Below are 17,793 nucleotides of genomic sequence, written 5' to 3'. Positions count from 1 at the left end.
TCCCCCACCTCAAGGCTTTGTCGTTGCCTTTTTGAAAGTCGCCATCTAGTTCTTTTAGTGTTTTTCTCCACTAGATGCAGAATGTTCTCATGGCATCTGATGTCAACAGCCACCTCTTCCTCACAGCACTCTACTTCAAATGAAGAATCAACCTTTGGCAACATGTTACTGAGAAATATATTATCTTTATTTGCATTTAATATATACAGCTTTGAAAATATATATACCTGGCACTTTTTATAAAATTATAAACAAATAAATAAAAATTTTTCATCTGATAGCTTTCTGGAACTTAAGAAGGGCATCTTGCTTTTCTCCCAAACATGAGAAGAAAACCTTGTGGTAAGCTGTTTTTTGTTAAATGCATTTGATACCAATGAATTCTACCACTCAGCCTCTCCACCAGCCCGTTAGTCTGAGGGTGGTATGGAGCACAGAGCCTCCTCTTAATTCCCCATGTATCTGGCAGATTTCAGTGTTGATCTAAAGTTGTATATAAACAGTTTATTAGTATAGTAATTTTTGTTGACTGCACAAAGTGTCTGTACATTTAATGTAAAATAAATTGAATCAGAATTATTACACCTCTTGAATTATTAGACCCCCCCCACCCCGAAATATATTTTCATAATTTTAACAGAAACATTGTCATTATTAAATTGTTACAATAACTGATTTTAAATAACAGATAATAACTTTTATATTTGCCATGATTACAGCACATAATATTTTACAAAATTCTCAAGATACTAGTATTCATATTAAAATGTACAATTCAAAGACATAACAAGGTTAATTAAGATAACTATGCAAGTCATTGTATAACAGTAATTTGTTTTGTAGACTACTTAAATGAAATACTGTAAAAATTCCTTGTGGAACAAAAAACATTAAAAAAAAATACCAGAGGACTAATAATTTTGACTTTTACTTCAACAATTGCATCTGCATTTAAGGAGTTTTTGTAAAAAAGGATACAAATGCTTACAGTGTTGACAAACTCCCTTCCTTGATCTGTTAAGAACCGTTTGGGGACTTCAAACTTATACAGAAATTTAAGTGCTACTTCTGCTGCACATTTGGTTTTGAGCGGATATGCCTGTGCCCATTTTCTGCAATAGTCTATGATGACTAAAATATACTGATTTTGATGGTCCGTTTTCACCAACTTCCCTACCAAATCCACTCCAACAAGCTCTAATGAAACCTTAGTCTGTCAAGCAGGTTAGCATTGAATTTTAACATTTGGACTGTAATAAGACATTTTGTTAGATGCATGCAAAATATTACATGGATAGTTCACCCAAAACTACAATTACCTCATCATTTGTTTTCGGTCACTTGTTTTTTCTAAATATCTTCCTTTAACAGAATAAAGGAATCCAAATGTGTTTTAAGCATGTGAAGGGTGTATAAAAGATGGCAGAATGTTCAGTTATGGGTGAAATATTGCTTTAATACAAATCTTACATTTGTACTGTTGTCAAAAGTTTAATTAATGTCAGTGTTCTGAAGGGGCAAGGGAGAAATTCAACAAAGTTTATTTCAACCAAAGGAAGACAAAACTCCTCTTCTAGGATTTATGAGAAAGAGTCACACATTTGTAACAGATATAACACAGGCAGTCAAAGTACAGGGCCTACTCCTGGACGATGCTGGCAGGTCGAACATAAAGGTTTCTCATCAAAACAGTTATAAAAGAACAGACCTCAGGCAGGAGATTGGATGGATTGGCTTCACTCAAGCACAGATTGTGGGCAAAGTAGAGGTGAGCCAAAGCACAGTGAAACAAACAACAAACGGGTAGAGACAGAACACGACGAGACGAAGTTCACAAGACTCAACAAACTTGGATACAGGTAGGACAAGTAGCATAGAAAGCTTACTGACAGCAAAGAATTATCAAGCACAGAACGTGGGAGAAGGGGAAACTGAATAGCCAAATAATCAGGGAAAGCAGGTGAGAGCAATGGGGACATAGAAACAAGGAAATTGGTAACAGGTGTAACTGCACACAAATAAACAGACACAAGAGGGAGACAAAGAGCACAAAAACCCTGACAATTAAACAATGTAAGAAACATGGATGTAGCACCTTGATTGGAATATAATGTGGTTTGTGTTTTACATGTCTCCGGCTTTTTTGGCAAACAGTGCCCTGTGACACCTCAAACAATGATGAGTTAAGTTAAAAGTAATGCAATTTTTTGATTTTATAAATTCAGTGAACTGAAGTATTCATAAAGTGCATTAGCTTACCCATTTCACAGTGTCTTCTGACATGCCAGGCCAGTAAAATCTTTAAGAAATTGCATCTCTTGCCTTAAGTTGACCACAATGTGCACCAATGCTCATCTCAGCTAGTAAATTAGGATCCATGATGTGCTGTGGTAACTTGCAAATTCCCTTATCCCGTGCTCATCAGGGAAGTTACTTCTCAGTGTTATCAGTGGATTATAAGCACCTTAAACTGCGGTCACACTGGGCTTTTCCTCCCATAGATTTCTATTCATATGCATGCGAATTCCTCAGCTTTGTGAACTCTGACCTGTGAAATTGCATCACTTTACTGCGTGAGACTGATCGAGGATCAAAACATGACCTCTCTAGACAGAAATTTAAAACATTAAGCAATCGCTCGCTTTTTAAATGTCTAATCATCTAGTTTAATCCCGCCCCTTTTCGAAGCGCCGCATGACAGAATTTCGCACCTACAAACTCTAGTGTGACCGCAGTTTAAGCTACGGTCACACACACATGGAGCCGCCCTCCACTCTTTCTGTAACAAGCTACAAGTCGATTATGTAACTTAACTTACATAACTTCATCTTACTTATCAAAAGAAAACACTGATTCTCTAGCTTTTCTTAGAATATAGCATAAGGTGGATATATAGCGTTTTGCAAAAAAAGAAAAAATGTTATGTTATGGTATGTTATGCACATTCCGGCCAAACGAACTCAGAATCTTATTATTATTAATCAATCTTTGTATAGATTATTCCATATATTTATGATGTATGTGTGTGTATATATATATATATATATATATATATATATATTAGCGCTGTCAAAATTAACGCGTTAACACTTGCGATTAATTTGAAATAATTAACGCGTTAAAAAAAATTTACGCAATTAACGCAGTTTTTTTTTTTTTTCTGTTGTTGCCAGGGCAGACCCGCAAGTTTCCTGCTGTTTCGATGTACTTTATGGGCCGGGCTGATCATCTTCTTATGATCTGATCGGCCCATAAAACACTCAGCAGACTATCATGTCTTTCTGCCTCAGTGATTGACGGTGCTGTGAGCTGTGTCACGCTCTGAAAGTAAGATGTTTCTTTTCCGGACAGAGCCGGGTGACATAATCCGCAGCCCATTGGTTCTTTTCTTTATTGACATTGGGCTGACCCAATCACAATCTTCCATGTTGGGCTCTGTGTAACGTAGTTGTGTATTTGTCAAATGATATACTGCAGGGTTTAATGCCGATTAAAACAGGCTTGCATTTTTACTGCTGTCTGCAGAACGGGGGGACCAACTGTTACATTTCAATGAATAGCTGATGTTTTTATAGAAAAATGTAGTGTGCAATTTGGCATTTAATCAATCAGCTGTAGTTTTCTGTTCTTACTGTCCAAATATACACTTGTGCATTGAAGTCCAGCTTGTTCCCTCCTTGTTCCCTGTAATTACAGGGTAAATACAGCATTTGCGGGTTGTAAAATAAAGTGAAGCCTTGTTCCCTTTAGTTACACAGTAATTAAATATGCTGTAACAGCATTAGCTGTTTTAAGTTCAAAGTACTTGTAAAAGCACATAAGCACAAGCAAAAACATGAATTTCATTAACTTTAATAACAAGTATTTATTATTAACGGTTATTAACAAACTCATAAACAAACTTTCTTACAAACTTTTATCACACAATAATTATAAACAATTGAACAGATGGAAAAAAGCTGCTTAATTATTCACTCAATTGAAAGAAAGAAAGAAAGAAAGAAAGAAAGAAAAGAAAAAGAAAGATCAACGCCTGAACTTGTTTTTTATAGGTAACAGCTTGTGTTCCTTCTTGATTGTGATAATCTTTGTCTCAAGACTGGGGCAGGAGACAAGGAACTGTTGTAATTCTTTGGAATAGCACTGGAGTGTTGTTCCATTTACATATGCTGGAACTTTATACAGTTCTCCCTCCGAAGCAATTGCCACCTGTAATGACAAGTGCAGAAATTTAATTTGAAGAATTAAAAAGGTACAGCAATAGAAACCAATTAATATCAGGCTATCAGATTATGCAACCCTCATTGAATTGATAATAACTTGTAGTTGTCAAGAGCCCTTTCAGATTAAAAGTAGTTTGGTTTGTTGGGTTGGATCTAAACTCTTCAAGAAGGTGAATATGCAGTATTTCTATTTCCAATATTATTTAACTAGAGGCTGTATTTTATGCTGCTTTTGAACTGTATTGCAATAAAGAATTGTTTTTTTTTCTGGGATTTAGCTTATGCTCTGATATAGATAGGGTGAAAAAAAAGATTGCACTGATGAATCACTCAATATTCTTAACAAAAAACAAAAAATATAAATGCATCACCTAAAGGAAGGTGCCTAGTTGGAACATATTTAGATCAGGCTGTAATTTTCTAAGGATATTTGTTTAACTACTTAGCAACAACACTAAAATTATTACAACATCTGTGGTCATACATACCTCTGCAATTATACTTGTCAGGGCCAAGGTAGATTTATCCACCTTGTGCCTTTTTAAGCAATCCCGAATACTTAGAGCCTTTTTTATATGTTTTAAGTACAAGTTTCATTGAATGATAATTTTCCTGTTAACCACCAAAAAGTTGCTTTTAAACAATCTATAAAATGCTATAAATAAACAAATGCTATAAGAATAAAAGTAACAAATTTAATCTCTAGAATTAAAAAAGTTGTAAAATGTAAAACATTACATTAAACAAGTAAAACTGGGAAATTATTTATCAAAATCACTTACTCCTTTCATTCTGTTTTTCAATATCGTCTGGTATGGAAAGCTGTTGTTCTCCAGCCGTTCCATACATTCTGAACAATTGCCTGCTATAAATGAAACAAACAAAAAAAGAGTACATTACAAAAGTAATAAATACATAGCATTTTACAATTATGTTTTTACACCTTTAACACATACCAGCAAAACATCATATTTCTGTACTAGATATTAGCCTTTAGATATACTTCACCTTTATGTTTCTTGTCTTCTTGACTCTAAAAAAAAGATTAGATTGGTAAATTAATATGGGATAAAATGTTTTACATTCACAACTGTTTAAAAACTTTGGAAATACATTTGCCTTTTTTTCTTTTCGTTGAAGCAGTGGTGGGGTTAGGAGCAGTGGGGTCCAGCACAGGTACAGGGGCGGTGGGGTCCAGCACAGACACAGTGGGTTCCAGCACATGCACAGTCACAATTGGGTCAAGCACAGGCACAGTAGGATCCAGCACAGACACAGCGGGGTCCAGCACATGCACAGTCACGATTGGGTCAAGCACAGACACAATAGAGTCTAGCACATGGGGTCACAGCAATGCATGGACTGATGTATCCTCTTTCGATTGATCTCGCATCCATCGCAAAGCAAAAAAGGATGATTATAGCTCTTGCTCGACCAGGCACAGGTCTGCCCAGCCTGTGAGCTACATCCACTACTCCATTCATCCTAGCCGCCATCTCAGGCATCATTTCTTTACATATCTCCATTACCTTACATTTTATTTTCCATTTCCTGTACAGACATAGACACCATCTTCATTTGTATTGCTCTGCATCCTATCTTCAATTGTATCGCTCTGCATCCATAATTCTGTTTTCCAGTTGAAGAATAACTTTTGCTTGTTCTGTTATTTTGTTCGATGTTGTTAATATTATTATTATTATACAGAATGTTGTACAACATTTGTATGTAACAGAATCGTAACTTCGAGCACAATAAAAAGTGGAACAGGGCAAGTCAAATTAAAATCAGTCAAAATTCTAAGCAGTCAAAATTTATTAACTGCATCTATTGCAAAGGGATATTTTCCCACAAAAAGTTGTGGCGACACACTCGCAGATGCCAAAAAGAACCTCAGGCGAGCCTACAAGGGGCAAAGGCTTGAGCTTATAAGCTGCGGAGTCTGTGTTCTCTGAAACTTTCTGTTAGTGTGTTTGGAAGCTTCTGGACCCCATTAAGCAGGATGAGTCAGTTGTCCGTAATGTCATTGTACATGTCTTGTTGGCTTTACGTACTGACTTCATAAAAGTGAAAAAGTGAAAAAAGTGTCTGATTTTGACGAAGAAAATCACACCTACACAGCACCAAGTCTAGCGCTCAAAATAGGGCATTCTTTGCAGAAAATTGCAGCTATCATTCACTGCAGGGCTCTGATGACAGAAAATGTGGACTTGATCAAATCAACTGAAGTCTCTAAATGCTTCTAGATGGTGTGAACTTGTTTGACACTTCACCTTAAACACACATAGTGAGAAAAAAGTTCAACAGACCATCAGCTTTACCCTTCACACAAGACGTACAGCTTCTTCACACTCACCTGGAACAGGCTGCAACAGTTACCTCTGACAAACTGAGCCAGAAGTCATCTCCGTAAAAATATGCTGATCTTGCGAAAGCCACTATTGCAGATAATAGTTTTTAATTGATGGCGTGCAGGGGAGGTGTCCAAAATGCGTTTAGAGAGCTTTACTCACAGAGATACAAACCACTTCTCAATGACGTGTCTTTAGGACTTTCCCAATTTGAAAAAAAGCTCTGCAAACACTTTTCACATATTGAAATCCGAGGCAAGTTTGAACAAAACGTTGCTGTTCTTCTAACACCCGACATGGTTTAATCCTTGAACCAGCTAATTAACAACAGAATGCAATGTGGTGTAGAGGAAACAAATGTCTATCTCTTCCCCAGGCCAAAATGTTTCACTCACTACTATGGTCAAGACTGGTTGAGACACAAATTATGAAAAAACAGAATATCTGCGCTCAACACAGCTAAGGAAACACATCGCAACCCTGTCACAAATATTAAATCTTATACACAATGAACTTGATCAGGTAGCTGACATCCTGGGACATGATATATGTGTCCACCGTGATCACTACAGACTCACTGAAGCAACAGTTTAGCTCACAAGAATTTCCAAGCTGCTCTTTGCAGTGGACAAAGGCTGTCTTGGAATCCTCCAGGGAAAGTCACTTGATGGCATTCAAATTGAAGGTCTGTGAAAATTGTTGAAATACCATCCCCAAAAAGAGAATAGCTACCAAATATATGAACATGGTATGATTTTAGATCAAATGCATTGAATGGATATCGAAGAAGATGAGAATGGGGAATCTGCCTGTGACCATTTCCTAAGCAAACCAAAAGGGACGGAAGCCTGCCTGACAGAAGCAGTGACAGAAGCCTGCCTGAATGAAGGCAATTATTGCATCAGCCTAAAAAAGGTATTGGCAGCAGCCTTTTAGGTACAAATCATCATCAATTTTTCAACAAAAACTAAATCGGTAGTACTTTATAACTGTACACTATGAATAGTTAAGCATTAGCAAATATTTAATTCATCATTTAAGAAATATTTTTGCATTAATAGACATTAGTATGCAGTTATTACAATATGACTGAAAAATAAGATGTATAAATGTTCAATTAAATAGTTTATCAATGATTTCTTTACTCATTCTGAATGATCTTAAAAACCACCAACTACTCTTGACAGGCACATATTTTACTCTTTTTACAAGATGTAAGATTTATCTTTGTGGTTTCCAAATTGTCTAAAGTTTCAGCTCAAAATACCCCTCGAATTATGTATTACACCCTGCTGACGATAAGCATTCTGGGGTAAGATGACATTCTATTGTGACCGGGGCCCGTACATTTACCCCTGGCTTTTCTATCATCGTACCGATGATACAACTTACAACCATGGACGGAAAGGACTATTCTGAGCCTGACTAGGTTGCAATGAAACATCCACCCCCTCTCTATTTAGATGTACATTTTGAACGACTACTGCAGCCCTTGGCAAATGATGCGGGTTTGACTGTTTTCCGGCAGTGGCCCTAGTAGTTCGACGCCTATCGCCCTCTGTTGTTTCCCTTGGGGGATTAATAGCAGGGAGAGGAGTCTCTGCACTCACCAACCTTTCCTGCTCCAATGGTGGCTCTACCTCAACTACACCTGAGGCAAAAGGGTTAACACCTATAAGGACTACGTCCAAATTATCTACCTCATCCACTGCCACTGAGGAGTCTAAAACCTCATCCCAATTATCTTCTGACACTCCCATCTCTGGTTCAACCACGTGCCGCGAGCCTCCTGTATTAGGTACTAACCTTAAATGAGACCTATGCACCTGCTTCACCCGAGAGGGATTATCAGCCTCTACTATGGTGTATACACCACCCTCACCTATCAGGGATTGGACCACTTTGTAAACAGTGCTGGACTAATGATTTTGAATTTTATGACGACCACGAACACCTTGGTCAAGCAAATAAACTTCTTGGCCTTCTTGCAATGCAGACTCCTTTCCTACCTGACCATGGCGTTTCCTACAAAGTTCTGCGGCTCTATTCAGCCGAGCCCTCACTCTGCTATATGTTCTTTTAGGGTCTCTCTATGCTCGTCCACCCAATCTTTCACCTGCCCACTGACAGGTGCATCCACAGCTGTGAGCAAGAAATCCACTGGAAGTCTAGGAACCTGCCCAAACATCAAGAAATACGGCGACTCACCAGTAGTCTGGTGAGGCGTTGTATTATAGGCAAAACATACCTGTGCGATATGGCAAGTCCATGACCTCTTTTGTTCCACAGACAATGTACGTAATAAGTCATGAAGGGTTCGATTAAAACGCTCGCACTGCCCATTTCCCTGAGGGTGATATGGAACAGTGCGAGTCTTCTGAACCCCATACAACTGACAAAGCTGAGAGACCACTGCACCCTCAAAATTCCGACCTTGATCTGAGGGAATCTGCGCAGGTACCCCAAACCTATAAAACCACTCGTGGATCAAGATGTTAGCTACTGTGATTGCTTTCTGATCCTGTGTGGGCACAGCTTGAGTGTATTTTGAAAACACATCTGTAATCAGATGTAAGCCCGCTCCAATGTAGTAAAATCAACTGCCAAGATTTGATTTGGTCTTGATGCCAGCAAATGGCCCATAGGTGCACGGGCTAGTGGCTGGTTTAACTTTGAGACTGCACACTGACTACATTCCTGGCACCTCTTTCGAACAGGATAGTGGTGCCACAATCGTTCTGTGAAGATGGTGGCGCTGTATACTGACGGGACAAGGCATCTGCATTACCGTTAACACGGCCTGGACGATATCGGATATCAAAATCAAAAGCTGCAAGCTGAGAAGCCCAGCGCTGCTCTAAAGCACCCAACTTGGCTGTCCTAAGATAACTCAAGGGATTGTTATCTGTGTACACTACACACTTCTGTCCTAAGAGGTAGTCCCTAAACTTTTCGGTTAGCGCCCATTTTAATGCCAATAGCTCCAATTTCATGGAGCTATAGTTTTGCATATTTCTTTCTGTGGGACGAAGCCCCCGGCTAGCATAAGCAACTGGCCTCAGCTTCCCATCCTTCTCCTGACTCAGCACAGCCCCTAACCCAGAATGACTCGCATCAATTTCCAACACAAATGGGAGAGAGAAATCTGCATAAGTCAGCACAGGAGCAGTCACCAGTCGCTGCTTCAAATTTTGAAAGCCCAGTTCACAATCCTCGGTCCAACAACTTTCAATTGACTTTCCTGAACCCCTCTTCTTCTTTGTCCCCACCAAATCTGCAACAAGGTGATGTAACGGGGCTGCTTACCGTGCAAATCCCTCTACAAAGCGTCTGTAATAACTTGTAAAGCCTAAAAAGGACCTCAACTCAGTCACATTAGTTGGACGCTTCCACTCTGCCACTACACTAATCTTGGCTGGGTCAGTTGATACCCCCTCCTTAGACACTACATGCCCCAAGTAACTTACTTTTTGTTGGAAAAAGCAACATTTCTCTAGTTTGGCCTTAAGACCCTCTCGCTGTAGTCGAACAAAAAACATTTCCAGCCTCTCCAAGTGTTGTGCAATAGTGGACGAAAAAATTATGATGTCGTCTAAATAGAGTAACAAAGTCTGGAACCTTTGGTCCCCAAACATGCGCTCCATAAGGCGTTGAAAGGTACTAGGGGCATTGCACAACCCAAAGGGCATTCGATTAAATTCAAATAGCCCAAAGGGCGTGCAAAAAGCGGTCTTACACTTATCTCCCTCTGCCACTGGTACTTGATTATAGCCACTGGCAAGATCCAATGTGGAAAACCATTGGGCTCCACTCAGGGCATCCAGTGATTCTTCAATTCGTGGCAGAGGGAAAGCATCCTTCCGCGTCTTACCATTCAACTGCCTATAATCAACACAAAGACGAATCTGCCCATCTTTTTTCCACACAACCACAATTGGAGAGGCATACGGGCTAGAGCTCTCTCTAATCACCTGATTCTGCAACAACTGGTGAATATGCTCCTTAACTGCCTCATAATCAGAAGGGGGCAAGCGTCGATATCTCTGCCGTATTGGCTTACTATCAAGCAAAGGAATCTGATGAGTTATGAGCTCAGTACAACCCAAATCACCCTCATGAGCTGAAAAAACATATCTATATTTACTCAGCAGAGATTTAACCTGAGCCTGCTGATCCAAAGACAGCTGAGGCAGATCCAAAGTATGGATGGCCTCCTCCACTGTGTCCCCTCTCACCGTTTGCAATGCAGTTGTTGCTTGAAGATGGGCCTGTTCCTCTGGTGGAGTCATAACATCTAGCTGTAGAACAGTCTGAACTTTACACAATGTCCCTACTACTACATGCGGCTGCAACAGGGAATCCTGTTCCCCCACATTAACTATGGGTACAAAAGCCACACCCCGAACAATTGGTACTAAAGATACAGAGGCCAGTAGACCAGCCGGAAGTGAATTCTCCGTCCCTAGTGGCTCAAAAAGCAAGAAAGGTGAAGGGCCTACAGGTAAGGAAAATGTGACAGGCACAAAACGCAATGAATCAGCAGGGATTCGCACTGCTTCTCGACCCCCAACCCTAGCCAATCTTTCTGTAATCTCACAATTGTCAGTTTCAGTCTCCCTACAATATTGCAAAGCAGAATACCATGCAGGAACCTCCCGCACAGTAGGGAGACTGGAACCATGCTGACTAAACAACTCCCTAAAACACTCCTGAATGACATTCATGCCCAACAGCCCAGGAAACCCACCTGGTAAGGAATTGGGCAGGTCTTTCACCACGAGTACCCCCTTATTCTGGATGTTCTTCCCAAGAACAACAAAATCTAACTCCAGGTAACCCAAATAAGGTATTTCTAAACCATTTGCAGCACGTAGCTGGAGCCATCCACAGCGTTGTAACTTCTCTTTGCCCCAAGGCTCAAAATGTTGGAAAAAAAATCCTTCTGAAATAGTGGTCACCATGGACCCAGTGTCCAGTAAACATGGAACCTCTACCCCACCCATAGTAATAGTGACAGAAGGACAATTACCTACTAACTTACAAAGTGCTTGCTTCCCTTTCAACTCAGAGGGCTGTGAGCCAGTGGCTACCCCTCCTGAAGTGTGGCTCAACAATTCAGGGGGTTGAAGTTTTCCGACGGCCTACTAGCACCCACTGCATTACTCTGCTGTGACACCACCCTCGGCTGTTCAGTGGATCTACGAAAATCCACTATACAATTCCGGGCAATATGCCCTGGTTGGTTACAGCGTCTGCAGATAATAGGGTTCACCCGCCTAGATGGATTAGCTGCATGCCGGGACTGCAGCTGCTGCAGGCCTTGAGTGAGCCGATTAAGTTGCTCTTGTTGGGCCTTTAACATCTCCTTTAATTCAGCTATCTCTGTTGAATTACCTCGACTGCTTGATGGTGGACCATGTCCATGAACCCTATACTGGGTAGCAAGGGAGGGAACAGAATGACTTCGTTCACGCGTATTAGGACGAAACCCCTCATCAACCCACCTAATTGCCTCCTTCCTTACATCCAGAATAGTGGACTGTGGATGGAGCCGAACATAACGCTTAAGCTCACGACGTAGACTATTGTCAACAACGTGTTCTACAAATTGATCCCTAAATAAGATAGCAGAATTAGGGACACCACCCGGAGCACATTGTACAACCTTCTCCATCAAAGCGAAAAGGGCATGTGAAAAATCTTGCAAGGACTCGCCTTCTTCCTGTTTACGAGAAAAAAACTGCTCCTGGAGGGAGATATAAGAGTATGCACATCCATATAACTCTCTTAAAACTGAAAACACCTTTTCTGGATCCTCTCTCTCAACCCTTGGTCTAAATTTAATTTCACTTCTAGCAGACCCACCCAGATGATCAAGGATAAATAGGGCTTCTTCCCTTGCTGGTAAATTTCTGGCCCGTAAATTACTCTTTATCTCCTCTATCCACTCAAACACATCCTCATCTCCCCTTCCACTAAACGTGGAACATCGTCGCTCTCTAGGAATAAGAATAATACGCTCTGCTATTGGTCTAGAAGCATCTGACACACCAGAGGCATGGGCATTGGTATCAACAACAGAACTAGCACTCACTGAAGGCCTGGCTGCAGAGTTAGCTTGATGCTGTAACTGTTCATTCTCCGATTGCAGGGACTGAACCTGCCTGCGCAGCTCATCCAACTCACCCTCCATCATTAAGGTAAAGAACAAAAAACAAACAAAAAAAAAAAACACAGAAAACAAAACAAATACTCACTAATAACCTGAACAACGGTGAGTCTTGGAAGGCTTCCTTTAAATCACTGCCCGGTGCTGCTTTGCTGCTGTAAAACAACCACACTCACACAAAAGCATTCACAATAAACAACAAAATGAAACGAAAAAAAAAAAAAAAAAAAAAGGTTTCTCAACAAACACAAAGTGTCCAAGGATTGAGTACACACCCCTGCTTGTAAAGGGACCCTGCCTACTACGCCAAATGTGACCGGGGCCCGTACTGTACTGAATATAACCAAATAGAGGTTCACGTTACTACCCACAACTTCAGGTTTTCTCCAAACAAATGGAAATAAAGCAGAGATGTGTACAAACAATCTTTTATTAGACACTTAAATAGAGTTTTTCTTTAAAATGTAATCATATAAAACAGATAGTCAATTACAATAAGTCACAAAACAATACAATGGTTTGTATAATGGTTGTCAGTGGCCACTGCTCTATCACACTCAATATTACACAGGATATACCATTGGGAAAGATCAAAAGGAAAAAAAAGGAAAATGCCACACTCCAGTGCAAACGAAACCTTCAAAACAAAACACTCATTAATAAAGAGAAACTAACCCACACTCAAAATAAACCACCCGCATAACAAACAAAGCCAAAATAACACAACCCTCCCCATATAAGGTAATCCTTGCTGTTAGTATTGAAATGTAAGTTGAACAATAACAGCCCTTCACAATTTACACAAACAAAATACAAACCCACCAAATAGTTAAATCACAACACTGCACACATACACGCACAATCACAACCGCGCCAACATCGAAAGAATTTAGCGCACCCTCGCACAATAAGCGCGCGCTCACACCCACACCCACACCCACACACAATCCTACACACACACACACACTCTGCCTTGATGCAACCGAGTCACACAATCAGGTGCCGAGAAGGAAAGTGAATCGCCCCTCCGTAGCACAAACGGGTCGCCAGACAGCAGCAAAACAGCAACGGGCACTCTATAAAACAACCAGTCAATATTCATTCGCATGTTAACGTTTAAAATCATATTTCTAGATAAAACATTTACAGACTCTCAAATAGAAACTTACCCGCAGCCCAGTCAACTGGCTCTTAACGCAAATGGTGAGCAATCCACCGATCATACATGGATGTAGCTAAAAGAATTATTTATTATTAATTAACAGCTCTAAAACTCGCTAGAAATAGCTAAAGACATAAACAGAAACATACCGTTACTCGCTGATGCGATTGCACTTCCGCAGGCCAAAGAAACAGAATTACAGGTTTTTCTAAATACTTCAGGCTTACTGCTCAACGCTTAATGCTTAACGCACATCAAAAGTTTGCACGCACTCAACACACTGCCACTATTCCATGCCATGGAGATAACGGAAGCAAAACCTCCACACTTTTAAAGGGGTGGTGAGCTTAATTTCTAACTCCATTCACCTAAACATAATGAGGAAACCCCTCCCCCTTGGGGATCCCCCATTACACGCATACGAGTGGGAAACCCCTCCCCTTTGGGGATCACCCCATTACACTAGCATCTTTTTTAATTGCCTTAATATGCAAATGAGCTGGTTCTCCCAACCCATCGTTCCTACATGCATGTCTACTTTTACTGCGTCATGTTCGGATAAACAGTAAAGAGACAGACATGATGAGACTGATGAAGCCGAGAGTCAAAATAACAAGTTTAACAAGTAACAAAGGTTATTTGATGTATTTGTGGTGGAAAACATTTAAGCCTTGTTGCAACAATGAACTTCTGTCTAAACAGCTTCCAAAGGTGAATTTGCATCATAGGTGCCCTTTAAAGGGAACTAGTAAGCATAATATCTTTCAAATATGATCCCTCCCATGTTATCCAAAGCCACGCCACCTGAAATCGCGAAAACGCTCATTAAAGATGAAAGAGAACCACTAAATCATGTCATTCGCCAGTTGTACTTTATATTACTACAATTCTGAACAAAAACTGTATTATATCTAGCATGTTTTAGGCATTTCCCATAGATGGGTTGTGGCTGGAAGGGCATTCGCTTTTTAAAAAACTTGCTGGATAGGTTGGCGGTTAATTCCGCTGTGGCGACCCCGGATTAATAAAGGGACTAAGCCGACAAGAAAATAAATGAATGAATGAATGTTTTCAGTCATGTAGTTAGCAAGCAAAACTTGTCATCAGTCTCTCATCAGACTCACTCTCTCACACACTTTGTCCTAAAGCCGCTACTGTATGCTTAGTGTTTGGCCTGCGGCGTGCAGGAATTACACTTATTAATAAGCCATACTTGTATGCTATTTCAGACCGAATATTCAAAGTAACATGGTGAACATTATAGGGACCACACAGGTTCTCATTGTTCAAAAATAAAGCAATGTGAATAAAAAACAACTTCAGCTCAGTAATTCAGGCTAAGCGGAATAGCGCTATTTACTGATGTTTTGTTGTTAAACTAAATAAAAATCTACATTATCGATGCTGTAAAAGGTTTCTTATAAAACTGTAAATAGTCACATAACATGTTCATCAGAAGATTTCAGTGGCTGAGCAACACTTCTGTGCATATAACCCATTCATAACAACTCAATCTACATCAGCTCTGCATGACTGATAGATTTTTAAAACAGAACATTACCTGTCTAACAGTAATACTTCAGCCATGGTGTCATCCTTCCTCCAGCGTGCAAAACTAACTCCAATATTGATTCAGGATTGTTAAAAGTTTTGATTCTGCATTTGTTTTGACTGTGGCTTGTGTAAACGCTCATCAGTGGATCTGCGTGGACATGTGCGCAGTAGTTCAAATCTACATTTGTTCACAGTTTGGGCTTCTTATCAGAATTATGGGAATATTTGGCCTGATATTTTTTTAATAAGATGAATTTTTTTTTGTTTTATTCCTTAAAAAACAAAAAAAAATGCACGTAAATACATTTAGATTTGCATTTGAGTACTGAAGTTAGCATGTAAGCTAACAAATCACTCATGTTCTCATTCACAATAGAGACACTGGGTTTCCCATACAACGATTTATTTGTAGTAATGTTGGAGTTTTCACATGAACGTATATTTAAAGGCAAGCAGTTGTCTATAGAAAGTTTAATTGTCTTCATGAAGAAAACTTGTTTCTTTTCTGAGATGAGTCCATCAAAATAAATGTGTAGTGTTTTGAAACCAAAGTCTTCATTTGTTACCCACAACACATCAAGATTTGATCAAGTCAAAATCTCATAATCTGAAACAAATCTCATCTGTCGTAACTGACAAATGGCATTGTGTAGTCTGAACAGGGCTTTAGGGAGTCTAAAAGATAACGACGAAGATAACAGAGGTAAGAATCTCTTGTCATTTATAGTGAGTCAGGAATCATCTGATTGGTGAATCGTGTTTTAGCTAATGCTGGACCAATCGTGAACAATAATAAGCATGTGATCCTCTCGAAAGTAGTTTATAAATAAACTTCATGTCAATGATCAGCCAAACTACATGAAAAAGCTGCCGTTTTCAATATACTCGTGTTTGTGTGGACAAGGTCTCAATGTTGAGGACTCTGCTCTGCATTGTGAAGCTTCATGTGAGCGCTGAGGTTTATTTTTTGTTTAAAGCTCTTTCCACACTCACTGCATCTATAACGATCCTCTCTTGAGTGAGTCTTCATGTGTTGCTTAATGTAGTCTTTGCGTGTGAGACTCTTTCCACACTGATCACATATGAACACTATGATTCCAGAGTGACCATCCATGTGGTTCATGAGGTTAGCTTTACATGTGAAGCTCTTTTCACACTGATTACATGCAAACAGCTTCTCTCTGGTGTGAGTTTTCATGTGGTTAATGAGTGAGCTTTTACATGTGAAACTTTTACCACACTCTGTGCATGTGTAAGGTTTCTCTCCAGTGTGGATCGTCATGTGGGTGTCAAGCTTTTGTTTTTGAGCAAAACTTTTCCCACACAGTGTTTTTCCTCCATTGTGAATTCTCATGTGGCCTTTAAGGGTGCCACTTTGCTTAAAACTCTTTCCACACTGTTGACATGTGTAGGGCTTTTCTCCAGTGTGAATTCTCTTGTGCGCTGCAAAGTTTCCTGCATAATAGAAGCTTTGTCCACACTGTTGGCATGTGTACGGCCTCTCTCCAGTGTGACTTCTCATGTGGCCTTTAAGTGTGGCACTTTGCTTAAAACTCTTTCCACATTGTTGGCATGTGTACGGCCTCTCTCCAGTGTGAATTCTCATGTGGCCTTTAAGGGTGCCAATTTGCTTAAAACTCTTTCCACACTGTTGGCATGTGTACGGCCTCTCTCCAGTGTGAATTCTCATGTGGGTCTTTAAGCTTCTCTTTTTACCAAAACTCTTTCCACACTGTTCGCAAGTGTGAGGTTTCTCCCTAGTGTGAACTCTCATGTGAACACCAAGGTTAAGCTTTTGAATGAAACTCTTTCTACGCTGTTTACTGCTAAAATTACACTCAGTTTTGGATTTCCGAGGTCTTCCGAGTGATGAAGTCTTTTCAGTCAGTGTGGGTTTTTCATCAGCTGTTATTTCTTGGTGTTGCTCTTCCATTTTATTGCATTGAGTCTCTTCTTTCAGCACTATCAGGTCTAAAAAAAAAAAAAAGAAAAGTGAACTTTAGTATGAGGGCACAAAGCGACAAGCATGAAATGGATGTTTCACCCAAAAATTAAAATGACCTTAACATTTACTCTGCGTCTTTTAAATATTTCCTTTCTTCTGGAACACAAAGTGAGCCAGCATGTTTTTCACAATATCTTCTTTTGTGTTCAGCAGAATCAAGAAACTCAAAGATTTAAAGAGGGAGAGTAAATGGTGAGGCTATTTTCATTTCTGCGTTAACTATCCCTTTAAAGGGTTCCTATTATGAACCTTTTTTTACAGGATGTAAAGTAAGTCTTTAATGTTTCCAGAATGGGTCTGGGGTTTCAGCTCAAAATCAGAACATAAAC

General features: G+C 39.8%; 3 protein-coding genes across 9 annotated transcripts in view; 2 read left to right on the top strand and 1 right to left on the bottom strand.

The window, feature by feature from the left end:
* The window catches only part of LOC137491106 (uncharacterized), a 1,257,671-nt gene that overhangs the window by 417,218 nt on the left and 822,660 nt on the right, over positions 1-17,793 (top strand). The gene's annotated exons all lie outside the window — the stretch shown is intronic.
* The window catches only part of LOC137491131 (uncharacterized), a 246,822-nt gene that overhangs the window by 42,274 nt on the left and 186,755 nt on the right, over positions 1-17,793 (top strand). The window lies entirely within an intron of this gene.
* Positions 15,846-17,793, bottom strand: part of LOC100329723 (uncharacterized) — a 399,138-nt gene continuing 397,190 nt past the window's right edge. For 5 of the 7 annotated variants that reach the window (XM_073948703.1, XM_073948706.1, XM_073948704.1 and 2 more), the window contains one exon: positions 15,846-17,430. In XM_073948703.1, the coding sequence (XP_073804804.1) occupies positions 16,367-17,430 (1,064 nt within the window). In that variant the 3' untranslated portion in view covers positions 15,846-16,366. The remainder of the gene's footprint in view (positions 17,431-17,793) is intronic. The other 2 variants (XM_073948708.1, XM_073948707.1) reach the window with 1 other exon arrangement.

This window comes from Danio rerio, chromosome 4, assembly GCF_049306965.1.
Source record: "Danio rerio strain Tuebingen ecotype United States chromosome 4, GRCz12tu, whole genome shotgun sequence".
Taxonomy (NCBI): Eukaryota; Metazoa; Chordata; class Actinopteri; order Cypriniformes; family Danionidae; genus Danio; species Danio rerio.
This window is presented reverse-complemented; position numbering and strand designations above follow the sequence as displayed.